The sequence below is a fragment of the Panicum virgatum genome, chromosome 2N (assembly GCF_016808335.1).
Source record: "Panicum virgatum strain AP13 chromosome 2N, P.virgatum_v5, whole genome shotgun sequence".
Taxonomy (NCBI): domain Eukaryota; kingdom Viridiplantae; phylum Streptophyta; class Magnoliopsida; order Poales; family Poaceae; genus Panicum; species Panicum virgatum.
The window spans coordinates 47,202,220-47,220,213 of NC_053146.1; the positions used below are offsets into that span (position 1 = coordinate 47,202,220).

The 17,994-nt window shown below is 46.5% G+C and overlaps 1 protein-coding gene and 1 long non-coding RNA gene across 2 annotated transcripts; both read left to right on the top strand.

Annotated features, from left to right (window-relative positions):
* The first annotated feature begins 5,360 nt into the window (after window positions 1-5,360).
* On the top strand, window positions 5,361-9,033 carry LOC120660801 (probable GTP diphosphokinase RSH3, chloroplastic). Its single transcript, XM_039939439.1, has 6 exons — window positions 5,361-6,473; window positions 6,580-6,765; window positions 7,250-7,710; window positions 7,814-7,972; window positions 8,051-8,402; window positions 8,497-9,033. The coding sequence occupies exons 1-6, from the start codon at window positions 5,796-5,798 to the stop codon at window positions 8,791-8,793; spliced, it is 2,133 nt and encodes a 710-aa protein (XP_039795373.1). The 5' UTR covers window positions 5,361-5,795; the 3' UTR covers window positions 8,794-9,033.
* A 6,370-nt stretch (window positions 9,034-15,403) lies between these two features.
* Window positions 15,404-15,875, top strand: LOC120658861. Its single transcript, XR_005668870.1, has 2 exons — window positions 15,404-15,467; window positions 15,540-15,875. It is a non-coding gene; the product is annotated as an uncharacterized LOC120658861 (long non-coding RNA).
* Window positions 15,876-17,994: the final 2,119 nt, after the last annotated feature.

Below are 17,994 nucleotides of genomic sequence, written 5' to 3' on the forward strand. Positions count from 1 at the left end.
TTAGATTAGCTTGTCGAAGTCCCAACCTCTACCTTCGATATCCAACAACTCTGAAACCCAACGTAGTCTGCATCGAACTTGCTTGGTGGTCACTCGGAGCGACAGTTCCCGCGGGATCCATGGATCCCGCCAAATACGGATTTGGGATCCATTGCCCACTCGCCAAATAATTCCTTGCTTCAGGAGCTCGAGACCATGTATGACAGCTTGCCATGTCGCTGAAGCATTGGAACAAAAGGCTGTGTCCACTAAACTTCCCCTTGGATAGTATTTCGCTTTCAGTAATCTGGCACAGAGGCTCTCTGGGTATTGGATTAGTCGCCAGGCTTGTCTTGCCAGCATAGCTTGGTTGAACAAGCGAAGATCCCTGAATCCCATTCCTCCACAACATTTCTTCATTAACATCTCGTCCCATGCGATCCATGCTGTCTTTCTTTTGCCGTTCTCGACCCCCCACCAGAACTCACGGATGATGCTGGTGAGATCGTCGCACAACCCAAGAGGGAGTTTGAAGATGCTCATAACGTAAGTCGGCAAAGCTTGGGCGACAGCCTTAATAAGGACCTCTTTTGCAGCAATCGACATGTGCTTCTCACTGTAATCCTTTAGGCGCTTGCTTAGTCATTCCTTAATATATTGGAACCGGGGGCCCTTCATCCTACTGAGAGGTATTGGTAGCCCCAAGTACCTAGCCTCGAACACTGTCTTTTCTACCTGCAGGATGAGCTTAACTTGGTCCTGCATATCAGTCTGGCATTTATCAGTGAACAAGATCGAACATTTAGATGGGTTTATCTATTGACCAGTGCATCTGCCATAGATTTCCAGCACATCCTTTACTTCGGTAGCCTGCTCAGCTGTGGCCTTAAAGAACAACAATGTATCATCTGCAAAGAGGAGATGTGATATGCCCGGTGCATTCCTGCAAATCTTGGGTTCTTCCAGAGCACCTGAGTTTGTTTTCCTCTTGATCAAAGCTGACAATCCATCAGCAACAAAAAGGAATAGATATGGCGACAGAGGATCACCTTGTCGTAGACCACGAGTAGGAGTGAAGGGTGCCGACATGACACCATTGAAACGTACAGCATAGCGAACCGAAGTGATGCAGGTCATAATTCGATCCACCCTTGAACTCTGAAAGCCCAGTTTCAACAACACATTGTTCAAGAAACACCACTCTACTCTGTCATACACCTTAGATAAATCCAGTTTGTACGCACAAAAACTACTCCTTTCATCTGTATTAGAATTGATAGCATGTAAGCATTCAAAAGCAATAAGGGCATTATCTGTAATCATACGCCCGGGAATAAAAACACTCTGACTTGGGGATATCAGATCCTGCAGGAGGGGTCGTAATCGATTAACAATGCACTTGGAAACCACTTTGTAAATAACATTACAGAGGCTGATTGGTCTGAAATCCTTTGGTGTTTCAGGATGAGGCACCTTTGGGATCAGCACAATGCAAGTATCATTTACTCCCGGGGGGCATAACCCCTTATCAGAAAAATTCTTTAACTTCCCGGATAACATCTTCTTTCAGCAAATCCCAGTTTCGCTGGAAAAAAACGGCCTGGTAAGCCATCAGGTCCGGGAGCTTTTAATGGCCCGATCTGGAAGAGAGCATTACCAATCTCCTCATCACTATATTCTTTGCAAAGGTCGGAGTTAGTTTGAGCTGTCACAACAGGTTCAATTAAATCAACAATTTCTTGCGGATCTGTGTGGTCATCTCTCATGAATAAATGTTCAAAATAGCTTGTGACCATTCCCTGCATTTCTTTTTGGTCTGTAGACTAGCTTCCATCCTCCCTCTTTAGCTTTTTAATATGGTTCTTCCTAGCACGCCATAGAGCTTTGCGATGAAAATACTTTGTGTTCCTATCACCCTCTTTAAGCCATGCAATTCTAGACCTCTGCAGCCACATCATCTCTTCTCTATATAAGACTTCATCTAGGTCCCTTTTAGTGTGCAGGATAGCTTCTCGGTTGGATAAAGGATCATTGCACTCTAGCTCTTCCAGTTTATTTCTTAGCTGCTCAAGCTGTCGAGTTACATGACCAAATTTTTCTCTGCTCCACACTTTCAGATCTTTGGTGACAGTTTTCAAAGCTATTGACAGAGATCCCAGATCACTCCCGGGATTTCGCTTCTGCCAGGCTGTTTCGACAACAATATTCAAATCTTCTTCTCTTTCCCACATAATCTTGTACCAAAAAATAGAACCCCTGAATCTTTGTTCTACCGGCTGTGCAACAAGGAGCAGGGCCTTATGGTCTGAGCGTGATGATGTAAGGTGCTGCACAGCTGCATCCGGGAAGAGCGCAGACCAATCAGTGTTAGCGACTCCACGGTCCAGCCGGACACGTACATTTCTATTGCCACCTTGGTTATTGTTGTACGTCCAAGGTAAACCCGAGGACCCTAAATCATGCAAGTCACAGTGGCTTATGATCTCTCGAAAATCCATCATCTGTCTCTCGGCCCGTGGAGTTTCAGAGAAATGTTCATACTGCCACATTGCTTCATTGAAATCACCTAAAACCATCCACAGACCAGACCAAGCTCCACACAAAGAACGTAGGAGCTCCCACATATTTCTCCTATTTTCCACACGAGGCTCCCCATACACAAAAATTGCTCTCCAGGGTGCATCCTCAGGATTATCACGCACCAATACATCAATGTAGCGCTCTCCTTGAGAAAGCAAGGAGACAGAAATAGATTCATCCCAAAACAGAACAATACCTCCACTTAGACCATCACTATCTACTGCTAGAGAATGCTTTAGACCGATTTTCCATCGTAGATTCTTACTTCGACTCACACTCATTCTCGTTTCAGAGAGGAAAACGAGTTTGGGGTGATGTAACTTAACATAGTTACACAATTCCTGAACTGTCCGGGAGTTCCCCAACCCCCGGCAGTTCCATGCCAACACATTCATTGCGCCTGACGGGGCTCCTCATGAGCTCCCGTCAGGGGTGTTGCGAGCGAAGGGGATCGTCTGCTGCATTTTGCAGGGGATTCTCTGTCCTTCACCATCGCCTTGCCGTCTGTGTCCTCTGCAAAATCATTTTCATTAGCCTGCATGCCCTCTGAGATTAGTTCAGAGTTCTCTAGCTCCTGGATATACACTGCAATATGTGCAAATTTCTTGTTGCTCTTCGGCTTTTTAACATCCTTTGCTACTCCGTGAAGTCCCAACGGAAACCTCTTGTCTCCGGCTGAACTGGCCTTTGTTACTTTGGCTGCAGCTAAACTTTTCAACATAGTTGGGTTGTCTGTTGCATTCAGCTCCGGCATAACGCACAGTGAAGTGCCGCTCGAATCCATGTAGGAATCCAGGTCTGACACCTTCCTTGCAGCAGGCCTAGGTGGCTGAGCATTCAAAACATAGATCCTCGTATCCTCAACCACGTTTGGCAAACAGCACATCAGATAGACACTCTCATAGTCAAAATGGCGGCTTTCTTTTATTTTGATAGACACTTTCACCATAAAAGAGATGGGAGCGTGATCAGGTGGATAAAACACAAGCTGCGACAAACACATCCATGCAGAGGCCCATAGAGAAGGGGCAGCTGCTTCTGTAGCCAGCCTGGATCCTGTCCTCATCTTCCACGCATCCTGTAGGACTGACAAGACGAGCTCCTTTTTCAGCCAGGAGGCAATGTGTCGAACACCTTGCCTGCAGGTTTAGGTGGTGAAATGGTTGCTGCTGTAAGAACAATGGAATTTGCACTCCTCTTTCTTCTCCTTTTATAGGCTCAAAAAGTATCTTGTAACTAGTCTCTTGAATTCTCAAATAACTGCATGTAAATGACTGCCAATTCTTTCCTGGCGGCACCCTAGGTGCGAGTTCATCACTCCCTTCATAGCCAGGCTTAATCCCATCAAAAGTGAGGAGCAATTGTTGAGTTACAGGGCCCGGATCAGGAGGTACCTTGAAAACATTATGTAGAATGCTTGATGATTTACTCCTCAGGCATCCTAATCGCTTCTTTAAGAGCTGTAGGCGTGAGAGCATGTTCTCTGCTTTTTCCATGGCTGAAACCATTCTGTCATGGAAAGGATCATGGCTCTGGGGACGGGGTTTGCTACTACTGATTTCTGGTTTCGGTTGCTGTGGATTTCGGGTTCCTGGGGTTAGATTTTGTCGATTGCTAGAGAGGATTCTTGAATCGCCTCTGAGGGGACACGGGAGATGAACAGACACAGGCATCTGAACGGTCCTTTGCACGTCCTCCTTGAAGCACGCCCAATTGACAGTGTTCGTCGACAGCCCTACTTTGTAATTGCACCGGTGGTAATCTTCAGGAAAAAAATGCATCAGTGGTAAGATTTTCTATTTTCGCTCCATCGAATTTATTTAATACTATTGCACGTGGTAACATTTTTTTTTGCTAGCCCAGATAAAAATCGTGTCAAGTTGTACTCCCTTTATCCTAGAATTTATGATGTTTTTCGGATAAATTAACGAAGATCGAAGAAAACCTGTGTGTCCTCATTAATCTGGTCTAAACCAGATGAAATCTATGGGATAATCTAGCCCGGCGAGTTTTAGTGGAGTCTCATGAGAATTCTATGATCATTTAATTTTATTGATGTGGCAGGATATTTACGAGAGATGGAGAGCTTCGTGTGATGTGAGAGAAATTTCATCCCATAAAACTCATCTGTCTCGGTTATCTAATTTTTTATTTAAGTAACCGTGAAACCATGCATTCCGACTGGCTTTAGAAAGCAAGAGCTGCCACCAGCACGGAAGAGGAGATTACTGAACTTATCTACAGAAGAGAGTTCTTATTTATAAATAAATTTTGAATGCCATAATCTCTTGTCTTGTATTCTAAAACGGAGGAACTTTTTGATCTATGATTGTTGATTGGCGATACTACCACCACTGTAGGATTTGGCACCATTTGTGAGTGCATACTGACTAGTACGGAGTATTACTAGTGAGCAAAGGTGAGGCCGTGCCTGCATCAAATCTCTCCCAGCTCAATCAGTTTTCTTGAACTCGAACTCACTTGCTCTTGTGAATAAGTTACCGGGCACGCTTTATATATTGAGTTTATAATAAGTTTATTGAGCTAAATTCGTATTGTAATGTCAAATTTAGCGAGCTTGAGTTTATACTGTTCTGTTCTAAAATTTAAACTCTCTAAAAGTTGAGGAAAAACAACAACTAGAATCTTGATCACTCAGGCCGAGCGGAACCAGCAAAATAAAGCGAGTAAACGCCGAAATTGAGGCAACACGATAGAAGATTCCACAGGGAGGGGTAGTTACGGCATTTCAAATACAGCCGCCTTCCAATAATTAGCGAGGAAGGGGCCCCGGATTCTTCCCCTTCACGCACACGCAGACGACGCAGCAGCAGAAGCGACGCAACGCAAACCCAATTTATTAATACGCGAGGAGAAGAGATTTCCCCATTCCTTGCCTTTCTCCTCGCTCTTCCCGCGAGCGCCTGCCCCCAAATTCACCCGCTTGATCGCGCCGAGCTCATTTGCCGGCGTCGAATCCGTATTCTGCAACTTAGATTTGCCCCAATCTCAGCCGATTTCCACCTTCGAATAGTTCAGGTTTTCTTTTTGTTCGATTTATTGTTGTAGCAGCAAGTAGAACACCAAATTCGTCGACTTCATCTCGCCGAGATCAAAATCAGTCTGGTTCCAGCTCGGAATCGCCACTCCGAACCGTTGGACAATTGTGGGAGCTACAAGGAGTTGTGAATTCGCGGGCTTCGAGCTCGTCGGAGGCAAACCGGATTCCGGCGGCCATGTCGCTGTCCGCGATTTCCCTGTACACCAGTCCACCGGGTGCGGTCTACTCTTCCGAGTTCGACCCGAGCTCCCGTGGTTCGTCGCCGTGCACCACCGCTGCGCCCCCACCGCCGGCTGCATCCCACCGCTTGCCTGCCGGCGGCGGTGGCCTCTCTTGCCTCTTCTCGTCGCCCGCCGCGGCTGCTGCGCCGCCCCGCACTCCGGCTCACGACGAGCTCGGTGTGCTGTGGCACGACAGATCCGACGACCTGAGCGTCGGCGGCGGGGGCGGCTGCTCCTACTCCAACTCCCGCTCGTCCTCACCGCTCAAGTGGCGGGACCTTCACCACCACCACAGCCCCGTGTCGGTGTTCCAGGGGCCATCCTCCTCGTCGCCGTCCCGGAGCCCACCGGCTTCTTGGCTCGCTGGCCGCGACCGCGACCGTCTCTTCGCTGGCTTCGTGCGCAACGCGCTCGGCTCCTGCGTTGACTACGCGCCGGCCACTAGCCCTCGGCCGGAGGTCGGGGCCGGCGAGCTCGCGTTCGAGCTCGATGAGAACCTCGCGGAGGCGAGCCCAGCCTGCGAGCCGTACGCCCGAGAGCTGCTCGCCAGTGCCCAGGATCGCCACCGCATCTTCCTCGAGGAGCTCGTCGTTAAGGCCTTCTTGGAGGCGGAGAAGGCTCACCGAGGCCAGGTCAAATCGAAAATTCCAACCTCTAGCTGGAAATTGTCCGTTCGTGAATAATTTTGTGCGTTAGTTACTGAATCTTGTTGCTTTTGTTCTGTACTTCTGTCATTAGACGCGGGCGAGTGGTGATCCATACTTGCAACATTGTGTGGAGACAGCCGTGCTACTGGCCAAGATTGGCGCAAACGCAACGGTTGTATCAGCTGGGCTTCTGCACGACACAATTGATGATTCATTCATTGACTATGATCACATCTTCCACATGTTTGGCGCTGGGGTTGCCGATCTCGTGGAAGGGGTATGTGTCCCTTCTTCCTTGGATCTTCAATCTTGATCATTTGTTTTAGTGGTATTTCTGTGTAATCAAATTGTTGGCTGAATCAATTACAGTTATTTGATCTCAATTATGATGAACTACTCCCTATATGCAAGTCAATGATCATGTGCCAGAGTTCATTTAACTCTATTATCTTATAAGCACATAATGAAAAATTATCCATTTGGATCAACCCAATGTGTGACTTTTTGGTGATATGACGTAAATTATTTAGCTAACTACTATAGCAAATTGTTTAGTTCCTTTCTTAGTTCTTTATTTCTTTCCACAATCACAACTTTCCATATATTTTGTCAGTTTTTGCTGAGTTGCCTGCATTCTTTTGTTGACATGTTTATTTGAGATGTTCACTTTTATCTGGCGCTAAGCATTAGTATGATTTTAAAGTTGCTGTTCCATTCTCTTGCTAGCTCCATTGTCCTAATGGTTTTTGTGATCTGTTCAGGTTTCCAAGTTGAGCCATTTGAGCAAACTTGCTCGGGATAACAACACAGCAAGCAGAACTGTTGAGGCAGACCGCTTGCATACAATGCTTCTTGCAATGGCAGATGCACGAGCTGTCCTAATAAAGCTTGCAGATCGCTTGCATAACATGGAGACCTTAGAAGCTTTGCCATTGACCAAACAACAAAGATTTGCCAAAGAGACCAAGGAGATTTTTGTGCCTTTGGCTAATCGATTAGGGATTGCTAGCTGGAAGGACCAGCTGGAAAATCTTTGTTTCAAGTATTTGAATCCAGAAGATCACAAGGAGTTGTCATCCAAACTTACAGAGTCCTTCAATGAAGAACTAATTACATCTGCTGTGGATAAACTAGATAAAGGTCTGAGTGATGCTGGTGTATCATATCACAATCTTTCTGGGAGGCACAAGAGCCTATGCAGTATTCATTCAAAGATGCAAAAGTATGTCAAAAGCATAATTTTTTCCATTACATATAATTTTAACTGATTGATAATGAAACATTTTTCCTGCACATTTGCTAACTGAATTTGGTTAAATCATCAGGAAGAACTTGACAATGGAGGAGATACATGATATTCATGGCCTGCGCCTCGTGGTTGACAAGGAAGAAGATTGCTATCGAGCACTTACTGTTGTTCATAAATTGTGGCCTCAAGTTCCTGGGAGATTCAAGGACTACATATCACGTCCAAAATTAAATGGGTATGCAAAGACAAAAGTTCAGTGTCTTCATTTGATTTTGCTTGAAAGAGCACCACACTGATTTTTTGCTTGCTATAGGTATCGATCACTGCACACCGTTGTCATGAGTGATGGCATTCACCCATTCGAAGTCCAAATTCGCACAAAGGAGATGCATCTGCAGGCTGAGTATGGATTCGCCGCGCATTGGAGGTACAAGGAAGGTACCTGCAGGCATTCCTTTGTGCTGCAAATGGTGGAATGGGCAAGATGGGTTCTTACATGGCAATGTGAAGCGATGAACAAGGAACGGACTATGTCACTTGACAGTAGTGATACCGTGAGGCCACCTTGCCCGTTTCCATTGCATTCGGAGGACTGCCCTTACTCTTATACCCGCCAATGCAACCATGACGGCCCGATATTTGTCATCCTGCTGGAGCACGACAAGGTCAGCCTAGTCTCTGGTTTATTTCGTACATGCTTCATCACAAATGTTTATGTTTGGACAAGTAATCTGACGAACTTTGCGCCTGCAAATTCAGATGTCTGTCCAAGAATTCCCGGCGAACTCAATGGTGATGGATCTTATGGACCGCGTTGGCACCAACAGCCCAAGGTGGAGCCCCTACAGCATTCCCATGAAGGAAGACCTGCGGCCGAGGGTGAACCATGAGCCCATAAGTGACCTGAGCCGGAAGCTCAGCATGGGGGACGTGGTGGAGCTGACTCCGGCCCTGCCTCACAAGTCCCTCAGCGGGTACCGGGAAGAGATTCAGCGCATGTACGACCGCGGCGGCTTCGCCCTCGCGACCCGGGGTGGGGGCTCGAGATGCTGCTGACAGTAGCAATGCAATGTTAACCTGTTGCTGCATCACCAATTCACCATTGCACCATTCAAATTCGTTGTAAATATGCAATAGACTAGTAGTAGGTCCTGCAGACCGGGTGGGTTCCGAAATTTGTGGCTGGCCTGCGGTGGATTTGCACCCTGCCTGGAACCCCCGGAGTCTGCAGTGTGTAAAAAATGTAATGGTAGAACGCTGTGTAAAAGCTGTTCAAGTTGGTTTCAGCTTCTCCCAGGATCTGTGTAGGGAATGGCGTGGGTTCAGCTGTCCTTGTTGGGTGTTCGTTTCAGCTCCTCCCGAGATCTGTGGAGGGAATGCCGTGGCTTCGGCTGCCCTTGTTGGGTGATCAAGATCCCTGTGATGTGACGCGAGCCCAATGGGCGGGCGGCTTGTGTGAGTGAGGGAAGCCGTGACGTCAGGTATCTTCGGTTCGTGGTGTCTCTCCACGCACGGCGCGTCCAGGCGCGCGCTGTGTGGTCGTGTGGACCAGAATCCCGCGGTGTCTGCTTCCGGTGAGGTGAGTTTCTGAAGAATCTTCCGGCGCGGGAGGAACCGAGGAAGGCCCGGTGCGAGTGCGACTTGGGATCTCCTCATCTCCCTTGTGATGGTTCTGGCCTGAATCTCAAGTCCGCCGGGGGTTTTGTCTCCGTCCGCCACAAGCAGGCAGTTGGTGGCGGCACCCGGCGTTGAATGGAACGGGCGACGGTTTTGGGTGGCGCCGTCGCTCACGGCTCTGCCGAATCCTACCAGCAACGGTGGACTAGTGGCAGCTCGTTCTGGAAGCAGTATAAGGATGCCTAGTGACAGTTTAAGTTCGTTTAGTATTAGTGGTGCTAATCTACTCTCTGTCCTTCACTATCTGCACATCAAGCAGTTCATTAATCAGCGGTCAGGTCAGATCAGATCTCCACTCGGATTCTGCAGAAACCATACGATTCGATCTCGCTTCTCGCGGAACCTGTACGGCTACTCGTCGGCGCCTAACGTCAGCGGACAAGAACGGTAGCGGTCGTCGCCCCCCTGGCCGGCTACTTGCCACCGCAGTTGAGGCGTAAACGTCTCACCTCCACGCCCGGCCACGTCTCCTACTCTCCTCCGATTCTCCAAGTGGAGACGGGCGGGGACGGAGCCAACTGGCGAGTGGCGACCGCCGAGGCCGGGGCGCAGGCCGCGGCCACGGCGGGATCGCGAGCCACTTGCGCTTTGCGGATTCCGCGCGCGATCGCGGCGGCCACGCTCGTCGTGTGGGGCGGGGGGAGGGGGGCCTCGTCGCGAGCCGGCCGAGGAAATCCGCGGGAAAGCCGCGCGCGCGCTCGGGTGCGTGCATGTGCCGTGTGCTGATGTGCCCCGTGCTAGTACTCCTACAGAACGCACGCGGCAAGGCAGGGCGTTGCCGGCCGGTTGGACGAGACGACGACCCCTGCCCGCCTGGCCGCCTAGCGCCAAGCTGCTTGCCGTCTCCATCGGCTCTTGCGTTTGGCAGGTGTATGTGTGCACGGCCCGGCCGCCCGGCTAGAGAGTCTGTACCCCTTTTTGCAAAGATGTGGAATCGTCGAAAGTCTACGGAAGGAAGTTTAGGTCAGCGGAGGCTGGGGGAACGACAGCCACTATACGACAGTACCATCGTATACTTCTTCTTCTTTTGGCGAAACCATCGTACACTGATTTTGTTCTGGAAGCGTGCAGGAGAGGACGCTGGCTGCGCCTGCACCAGCGGCCAGCCACTCTTGAACACAAAACTGTACTCTAGTGCCCCCAAGGTAAGAAAAGGAATTCCGCTGCTGCTTGTATGAAGACTTTTGGGCTAGCAGGAAGTGCAGCGGCGAAAATTAGTTTTTTTTTCCAACGGGCGTGTGACCCCGAGCTGGGCCGTCGCATAAGGCTCGCCCCACAAGTATTCCATATTTTGGGCTTAAAACTGGCCCAATAAACCGGTCCACTTGTGTGATTTAAGCTGGAAAAAAATTGTCTCGCCTTATGTGATGATTTGACTACCAGTTACACGTATGACTTTTAATATTTGCCTGTGAACCTGCTATCAATTGCTTAAGTAAAGTTTATGGCTTTAGGGGGAGGGTTTTTTGAAACTAAAATTGTGTTTAGTACACATAAACATGCATATATAGATTAAAATTAAAAGAAGATGTTGCAACAATTGCCTCGCTATGATACTAAAATAAATTGAGCCTTAACCATTTACCGAAAAATATCAATAGTATATCTTCAAGGAGACATTATGCAATGTACAAGGTAGTATTATTCCGTGTCTTTGTGCTGACGATGTATAGTTTTGTGTAAGTCACAACGCCTTGTCATGCACGTAAAGATGCAGCTCACGGCCACACCGGATCATATTATCGTGCATCAGCCATATATGTCGTGCACTTCTGTTAGAATGTTGAACCATGTGTATTAGAATGTAGACCTAACTTTTGTAAATGGTGGCACTTGATAGATGCTAGGTTAACCGACCTTTTGTTTTGTCATCTCAACAGTCAACATTTGGGATCTACGATGTCAGCATTTAGATATTACTATTTCAACATTTTGAACATTACATGTTAAACATATGTTGTAATTGTTGAATTATCCTCCATAAAGTGTTGAGTTAAGCATTTACATGTTAAACATATGTTGTAATTTATGAAATAATGAACTATTGAAAGTATTAAAAAGAATATGTTCAAAAAAAAGATGGAATAAAAAGAAAGAAATTAAGCTAGGTTGGCCTTTATCGCAGGGGGCCAAATTTGGCCTTTTGTGACTTGAAATACAACTTTCTTTCAAACTATAAATGTGTTTTCGATTCTGTTCTAACCATTGTGTTGTTGAGAATAAATATAAAAAATAAGATCCAACATTTTTACATTTTACTTATTTTTATTTATACGAAAAATCAATATTCATATTTCATATTGTACTATTTCAATATTTTAAGTATAAATGGTCAACATTTTCGATATAAAGCTTTAACATTACCTAAAATGCTTAACCAATTCATCCAAAATGTTACATTAATTTTTTATAGATGCTCAATCTTGTATTTTAGAATGTTAATTATACTAATGTAATATTTTAAATATGCTGGGCAGGTTTGGCTGGGCTGGAGCTGCCGCAGGCCAGCCAGCCAACCAACCGTCGGTGCTAACTGAGGCGGTTTTTTTATTTTTTTATTTTTTATTTCCATTTTTTACAAAAATATATTTTCGATATGGAAATTTATAGAAATATACCCCGGCCGCCCCGCTGCCGGGCGGCCGGGACCTGGCCGCCCGGCTGCCGGGCGGCAGGGGCTTATCTGCAAAAAAAAGAGGAAAAAAAATTGCGGACAGGTCCCTGGGAACCAGCCGCCCGGCAGCCGGGCGGCAGCCGGGCAGCCGGCCTCCCAGGCCGCTCGGTTGGGGGACGGCCGGCCCCCCACCCCTATATAAGGGTGTTGGCTGCCCCTCCCCCCTCATTTGCCTTGCTAAAAATCCAGAAAAAAGAAAAGAAAGGAAGGGTGGGAGAGGAGGGGTGAGGGAGAGGCAAAGCGGCGAAGCCCTGTCGGATTTTCAAGCCGGCGACTTTAGGTAACTAAAATTTTCCACATTTTATAGATAGATTATGTTGTAATTATTTTTTTGAAATAGTAGATTACCAATCAGTTCAATTATTATTAAGAGTGATTAGTGGTACATTTAGGTGCATTTACTTATAGTGATTAGCGTTGATATAGTACATTAAGTGTTAGATTTAGTATTAGAAAATACTAGAAAATTGTTAATGAAGTATTAGAAAATGCAAGATAATATTAGAAAATTGTAGAAAATGTTAAAAAATTGTAGAAAATTGTAGAAAATGTTAGAAAATTATAGAAAATTGTAGAGAATGTTAGAAAATTATAAAAATTATAGAAACTATTTTGTTGAAATAGTAGATTATCAATCATTTTAATTATTATTAGGACTGATTAGTGGTACATTTAGGTGTAGTTAATTGTAGTGATTAGCGTTGATATAGTACATTAGCAATTTAATTAATTAATCTTAAAAATTGCAAGATAATATTAGAAAATTTCTAAAATGTTACAAAATATTAGAAATTATTATTAATCGTTAGAAAATCTTATAAATCTTATAAATTATTTAGGAAATATAAGGAGATATTAGAAATATTTAGATGTGTGTGATTGTATTGTATTGTTTTGATCTTACGTGGTAGGTATGGCCGGGGTTACTCCTGCGTTGCTGGACCCAACAATAGACTCGGGTCACCGGTCCTTCCTTGCGAAGGTTCAGCACCAAGAACTAAACGTGCTGCGTCCACGTCCACTTGCAGAGTTGGTTGCTGTAGATCCACGTTGGGTGCCCAGGTGATATGTCGTATATTTTCTGTTTTTATCCGTTATACATTTCATTATATAATGTATTAACATTTGAGCACTGAATGATGCAGGCTGAGCAAGACAGGTCTTCTCACAGTGGCTCGTCTTGCTGAGAGTGCTTTGGTGAAGCTAGATAGGTCTCTACTTTCAGCTCTCGTTGACAGATGGAGATCTGAGACACACACGTTCCACCTCCCTTGTGGGGAGATGGCACCGACCCTGCAGGACGTTGCGATGCTGCTTGGTCTTCCTATCACCGGAGACGCTGTCGGGCCCCGCGTGGTACCTTCTACGTGGCTGGAGGATCTTGAGGAATGTTTTGCAAGTGTTGCCACCACGATTGATCCTGAAAATTTCAATGAGCACCCATAGTCGAAAGGCCCTTCCAAGTCATGGCTCCTACAGTTTCAGGTACAATTGATCCTACGATGTGTTGATGTATTTTATGGCTTTGAAATAACTCATGTGTTTCTTATTCTCAATGTTCGTACTTCATTGCAGCCGGATCTGTTGGCAGCCCATGCTGATGACTACAGCGTGACTAGATCACTCGAGGCATACCTACTGTGGTTATTTGGGTACATCCTATTCAATAACTCACACGGGCACTGTGTGGATAGGGTGCTTTTGCCATACGCACAGGAGATCACCGATGCAGATGAGGATGCCATACCCTTATATAGTTAGGGTTCAGCAGCTCTTGCATGCACATATGGTGGACTCTGCAAGGCATCACGTTAGAATGATAGGAATGCTGTCCTAACGGGGTGCCCAATTCTGCTACATCTTTGGTCTTACGAGAGGATTGCAATCGGTCGTCCCATGATTGACCAGTCACCGTACACGATGGATATGTACGGTGACATGGAGGACGACAGACCCACCATGGGGACTCTCTGGTACTCTCGACAGGTATGGACCCGATAAAAATTTATATTCTATACGTACTATGGTCATACATTGTTCCATCAATACCTTTCTTATGGACACATAATTTTTATTTTTGCAGAAAACATGGGCACATGTATAGACCCGGCGGTCTTATCTTGAGTTTGTTGCCGAATTTGATCGATTGACCCCAGAAGACATTGTGTGGGAGCCATACAGTCCTTCGGCTATAGCCGCACGTGCACCGCTGGGGATATCTTCGGTGTGCACACAGGACCAGGTCCTATGGATGACTACTGCAGCTTTGGTGTACGACGTTGCAGTTGAGGCCCACTGCCCGGATAGAGTCATGAGGCAGTTCGGTCGACGCAAGTCTTTCCCTGTGTCTTCAGCGTTGGATCGTGTTTAGCGCCACGATCATAGGTAACAAAAATGTATGAGCACCCATGTACTGATAACGTGAAACTAATTTCTATTTAACGTGCAGTTTATCAAGGGCTGGGCATCCTTTCTCGACAATGTGGGTCACTAGATTACAACCATGGGTGGCTGCGTGGGATGATGCAGACGAGCAGTTGGCTGAGGATACCGGTCCACACACTGAGCCTTCGTTTCGGGCGTACCTGACCTGGTACGAACCGAAGACTCGTTCCCGTTTGACGTATGTTGACATGCATCCACAGCCGCATGTTGCGACTTCGCAGGATCGCTATGCACGACACAGGGATGAGGCATTAGCTGGGGCAGTGAGTAAATGTTGACGGCATTTTCGATCTTTTAATATTTGTATACTAAGTTTTTTTGGTTGCAGTTCGAGGCATGCAGGCTGCTTGAATTAGATTGCTCACTGAATGTAAAGAGGATTCATGGCGGGTCTACGATGAGCGTGCCGGCACAACTCGAGGCCTGGACCACTCAACGTGATAGAGCCCGAGGTATGCTTCAGGCTTTTGGTACGCGGACGGAGTACGAGGATTCCTATGGATCGTCGCAAGCGTCGACGTCGGTTCCTTGTGGTCCCGCATGGCAGCAGCCTTCCTTATACCACCGACAGGCAGAAGGTATGGTGTGATATTTACCGATCCGTATGTTTATATACATTATTTAAATACGACTCCACACAGGGTACGGGTACCCCGGTTCTCAGCCCTATGGAGGGCCAGGTGCCTCGCAAGGGACTCCATTTCATGGAACCCAGTTTACCTCTATGCCACATGCTGGAGGGATTTTAGGTAAATATGTGGTGCATAATTTTATTTGCTTATGTTTTATGGTCGAAGGCTCATACGTTATTATTTATACTCAGGATCACAACAGTTCACCGGAGCGGGGCCGTCTTCGTATCACCCTATGCCGTCACCAGGAGGATATGAAGGAGCTTCTTCCTATCCACTACCACCACCTCCTCCAACACAGGGTACGTACAATAATTTGTACGGAATTGCATTCAGCTTTTGAATGTTACTTAAATTTTTTTTTTGATCTGTAGGGTGGTCTGAAGACAACGCCGCGGCCTCCTTGGACGAGTTTACACGGTTGTTTGCTACGCCTGCCCAGGACGATGATCCCAGCTTGCATACACCTCTGGCTCAGTTACGCCGTCCTGCCAGAAACGTGGGGCCATCGGAACGTCATAGCTACCCTATAGATCACGTACACGCACAACGTAAGAGAGGTCGGAATGGTAGGGGTCGTTAGTTGTTTCCACTTGTTTCTCCGGCGGCATTATGGACTGTTTCGACTGTTCGGATTATGATTGTTTATGATTGTGGTAGTTTACTTATCATTTGTTTTTATAGATATTATTGATGTGAACTTGTTATGTTTTTATGGGTTCCATAATGCTCGTGAAATAAGGGAATCTCTTGCGAATTTTTTCCGTGATTTAATGAAGGACAAGTTAGTTGCGGGAGGAGTTAGCGGCCGAGATCCCGCCGACGATGATGACGACTACCGCATACAGAGTAAACTTCGTGACACGCTCGTATAGCTCAAAATAGGGACCATAGTGTATCTATCAGCGAGTACGAGATCATAGATTGCCACTGCTCAGCACGGTAATCACGGGTTTCGCATATGTCGCATTGTTTGCCCAGACAAACGTGACAAAAGACGACAGCCCAATAGTAGTGCCCTTTCACCATTTCAAAAAGATGTGACAACACGACAACCACACCAGCTCACATTCAAAGTAGTCTCTCGGGCGAGGATGACGGAACTGTCATTCTACAGCGAAGGTCTGTGGCGTGTAGTGGGGAAGACGGCATCTAGGCACGATCGACCGAGCGGCAGCGATGCAGTGTTGTGAGTCTGCATGTACTTAGATGCTCTGCATGCACAGAGATGCATCGAGTAGTCAGTTCGATAATTGAATCTAGTCTTTTCAGTGTTCGGTCAGCTAGCCTCTTCACTGTGTTATCATGTAGGCTTTTCAGGTCCATTTACACTCCACACTCCGGGTATCAGATCTTTGTGCGCCTATAAATACTCCAAAGTTTGTGAACTCCCAGCAGCACTCAAACACCAAAGCTCATTGTATACCCAATGTCTGGAGGTGGGTCTAGCGGGAAGAACTACTACGGTTTTGGGAAAGGAAAAGGGGGGAGAAAGGGAGACCCCATAATATGGGAGGGGCCTCTTGGACTTGATTCCTTTCCGGAACCAGTGTTTGAGTTTCCGCCACAGCACAAGAGTGATTTTACCAATGAAACTCCTCTACGACAATATGATAACCGTAGAGAACCGTGACCAAAATGCAGACATGGTGAGGACTGCTTAGTGCAGATGTGCACCGACGGGATGGATGGCGGTCGGCGTTTCTTCAAATGCCCACACGCATGAGTAATACTCGGTTGTTTTATTTCTTTATCTTCGTTGAGATACCTTACATGAAATTTATTTTGCAGTCTTCAGATGCTCCAGAAAAACTGTGGTTTTACCAGATGGGTCGATCCTGCACCAATTGATTCAGTTCAGGAGTTCATCGAGTACCTCCAGATAAAGATCTTTGATCTGGAATGCAAGGTAAACCATTACGAGGAGTTGAGCGAGGGTAACAAAGACGACGAAGATGATGATACCAGCAATGCTGCCGCTTCACAGGATGAACCATGCACTATTCGTTACTGCAACTGCCCTTGTCACAAGAAGAAGGGCCCTGCCCCTCCGGCACCACCGCCTGCACCACCTGCAATGGGTGGATACTGCTGAGAAGGCTCAACGCAGTTTGCTACGTGGGGGTACGGCTACTAGGACTACCTATTGCTAGTCACATGCTGCATCGTTGTGTTTGTTGTGTTTTTCTAAATTACCTAAGGCATGTTAGCTTAGTTCAGAATCTGTTTACCGTAGTTGCAACGGGTTCTGCCATGCCACTGCATGTCTGATGTGTGTTTCATTAACGTTGTATTATGATGTAATTCCTATGGTTTATATTGTGTAATGTAGTTTTTAGTTCTCCATTCTTACCGTTATATTTGATGTGTGGTTCACAGTATTCTAGTCTCCTGAAAATATCCGAAAATATTAAAGGCAAGTTCGAAGATTCACTAGATTGCTTGTGCGTGCGTGGCACCTCGGCGCCGTGATCTGTGACGCCAAGATGTGTTATCTCGGCGCCACATATTACAGCGCTCACCCCAGGGTCTATTTCTGCAAAAAGTTAGAAAAAGAGCACATATGTGAAATTATTTCGCGAAAAGGGCTAAATTGCAAAAAAATTGCCGGCCGCCCTCCAGCCGGCGACCGGTTCCCAGGGACCTGTCTGCAATTTTTTTCCTCTTTTTTTTTTGCAGATAAGCCCCTGCCGCCCGGCTGCCGGGCGGCCAGGTCCCGGCCATCCGGCAGCGGGGCGGCCGGGTTATGTTTCTGTAAATTTTCATATCGAAAATATATTTTTGTAAAAAACAGAAATAAAAAATAAAAAAATAAAAAAACCGCGCTAA

Bases quoted from the DNA above. Each gene is read 5' to 3' on its own strand.
- LOC120660801 (XM_039939439.1), top strand. From the start codon at position 5,796: ATGTCGCTGTCCGCGATTTCCCTGTACACCAGTCCACCGGGTGCGGTC. The intron at 6,474-6,579 runs GTCAAATCGAAA...TTCTGTCATTAG, and splicing joins AGAAGGCTCACCGAGGCCAG to ACGCGGGCGAGTGGTGATCC. The intron at 8,403-8,496 runs GTCAGCCTAGTC...CTGCAAATTCAG, and splicing joins TCCTGCTGGAGCACGACAAG to ATGTCTGTCCAAGAATTCCC.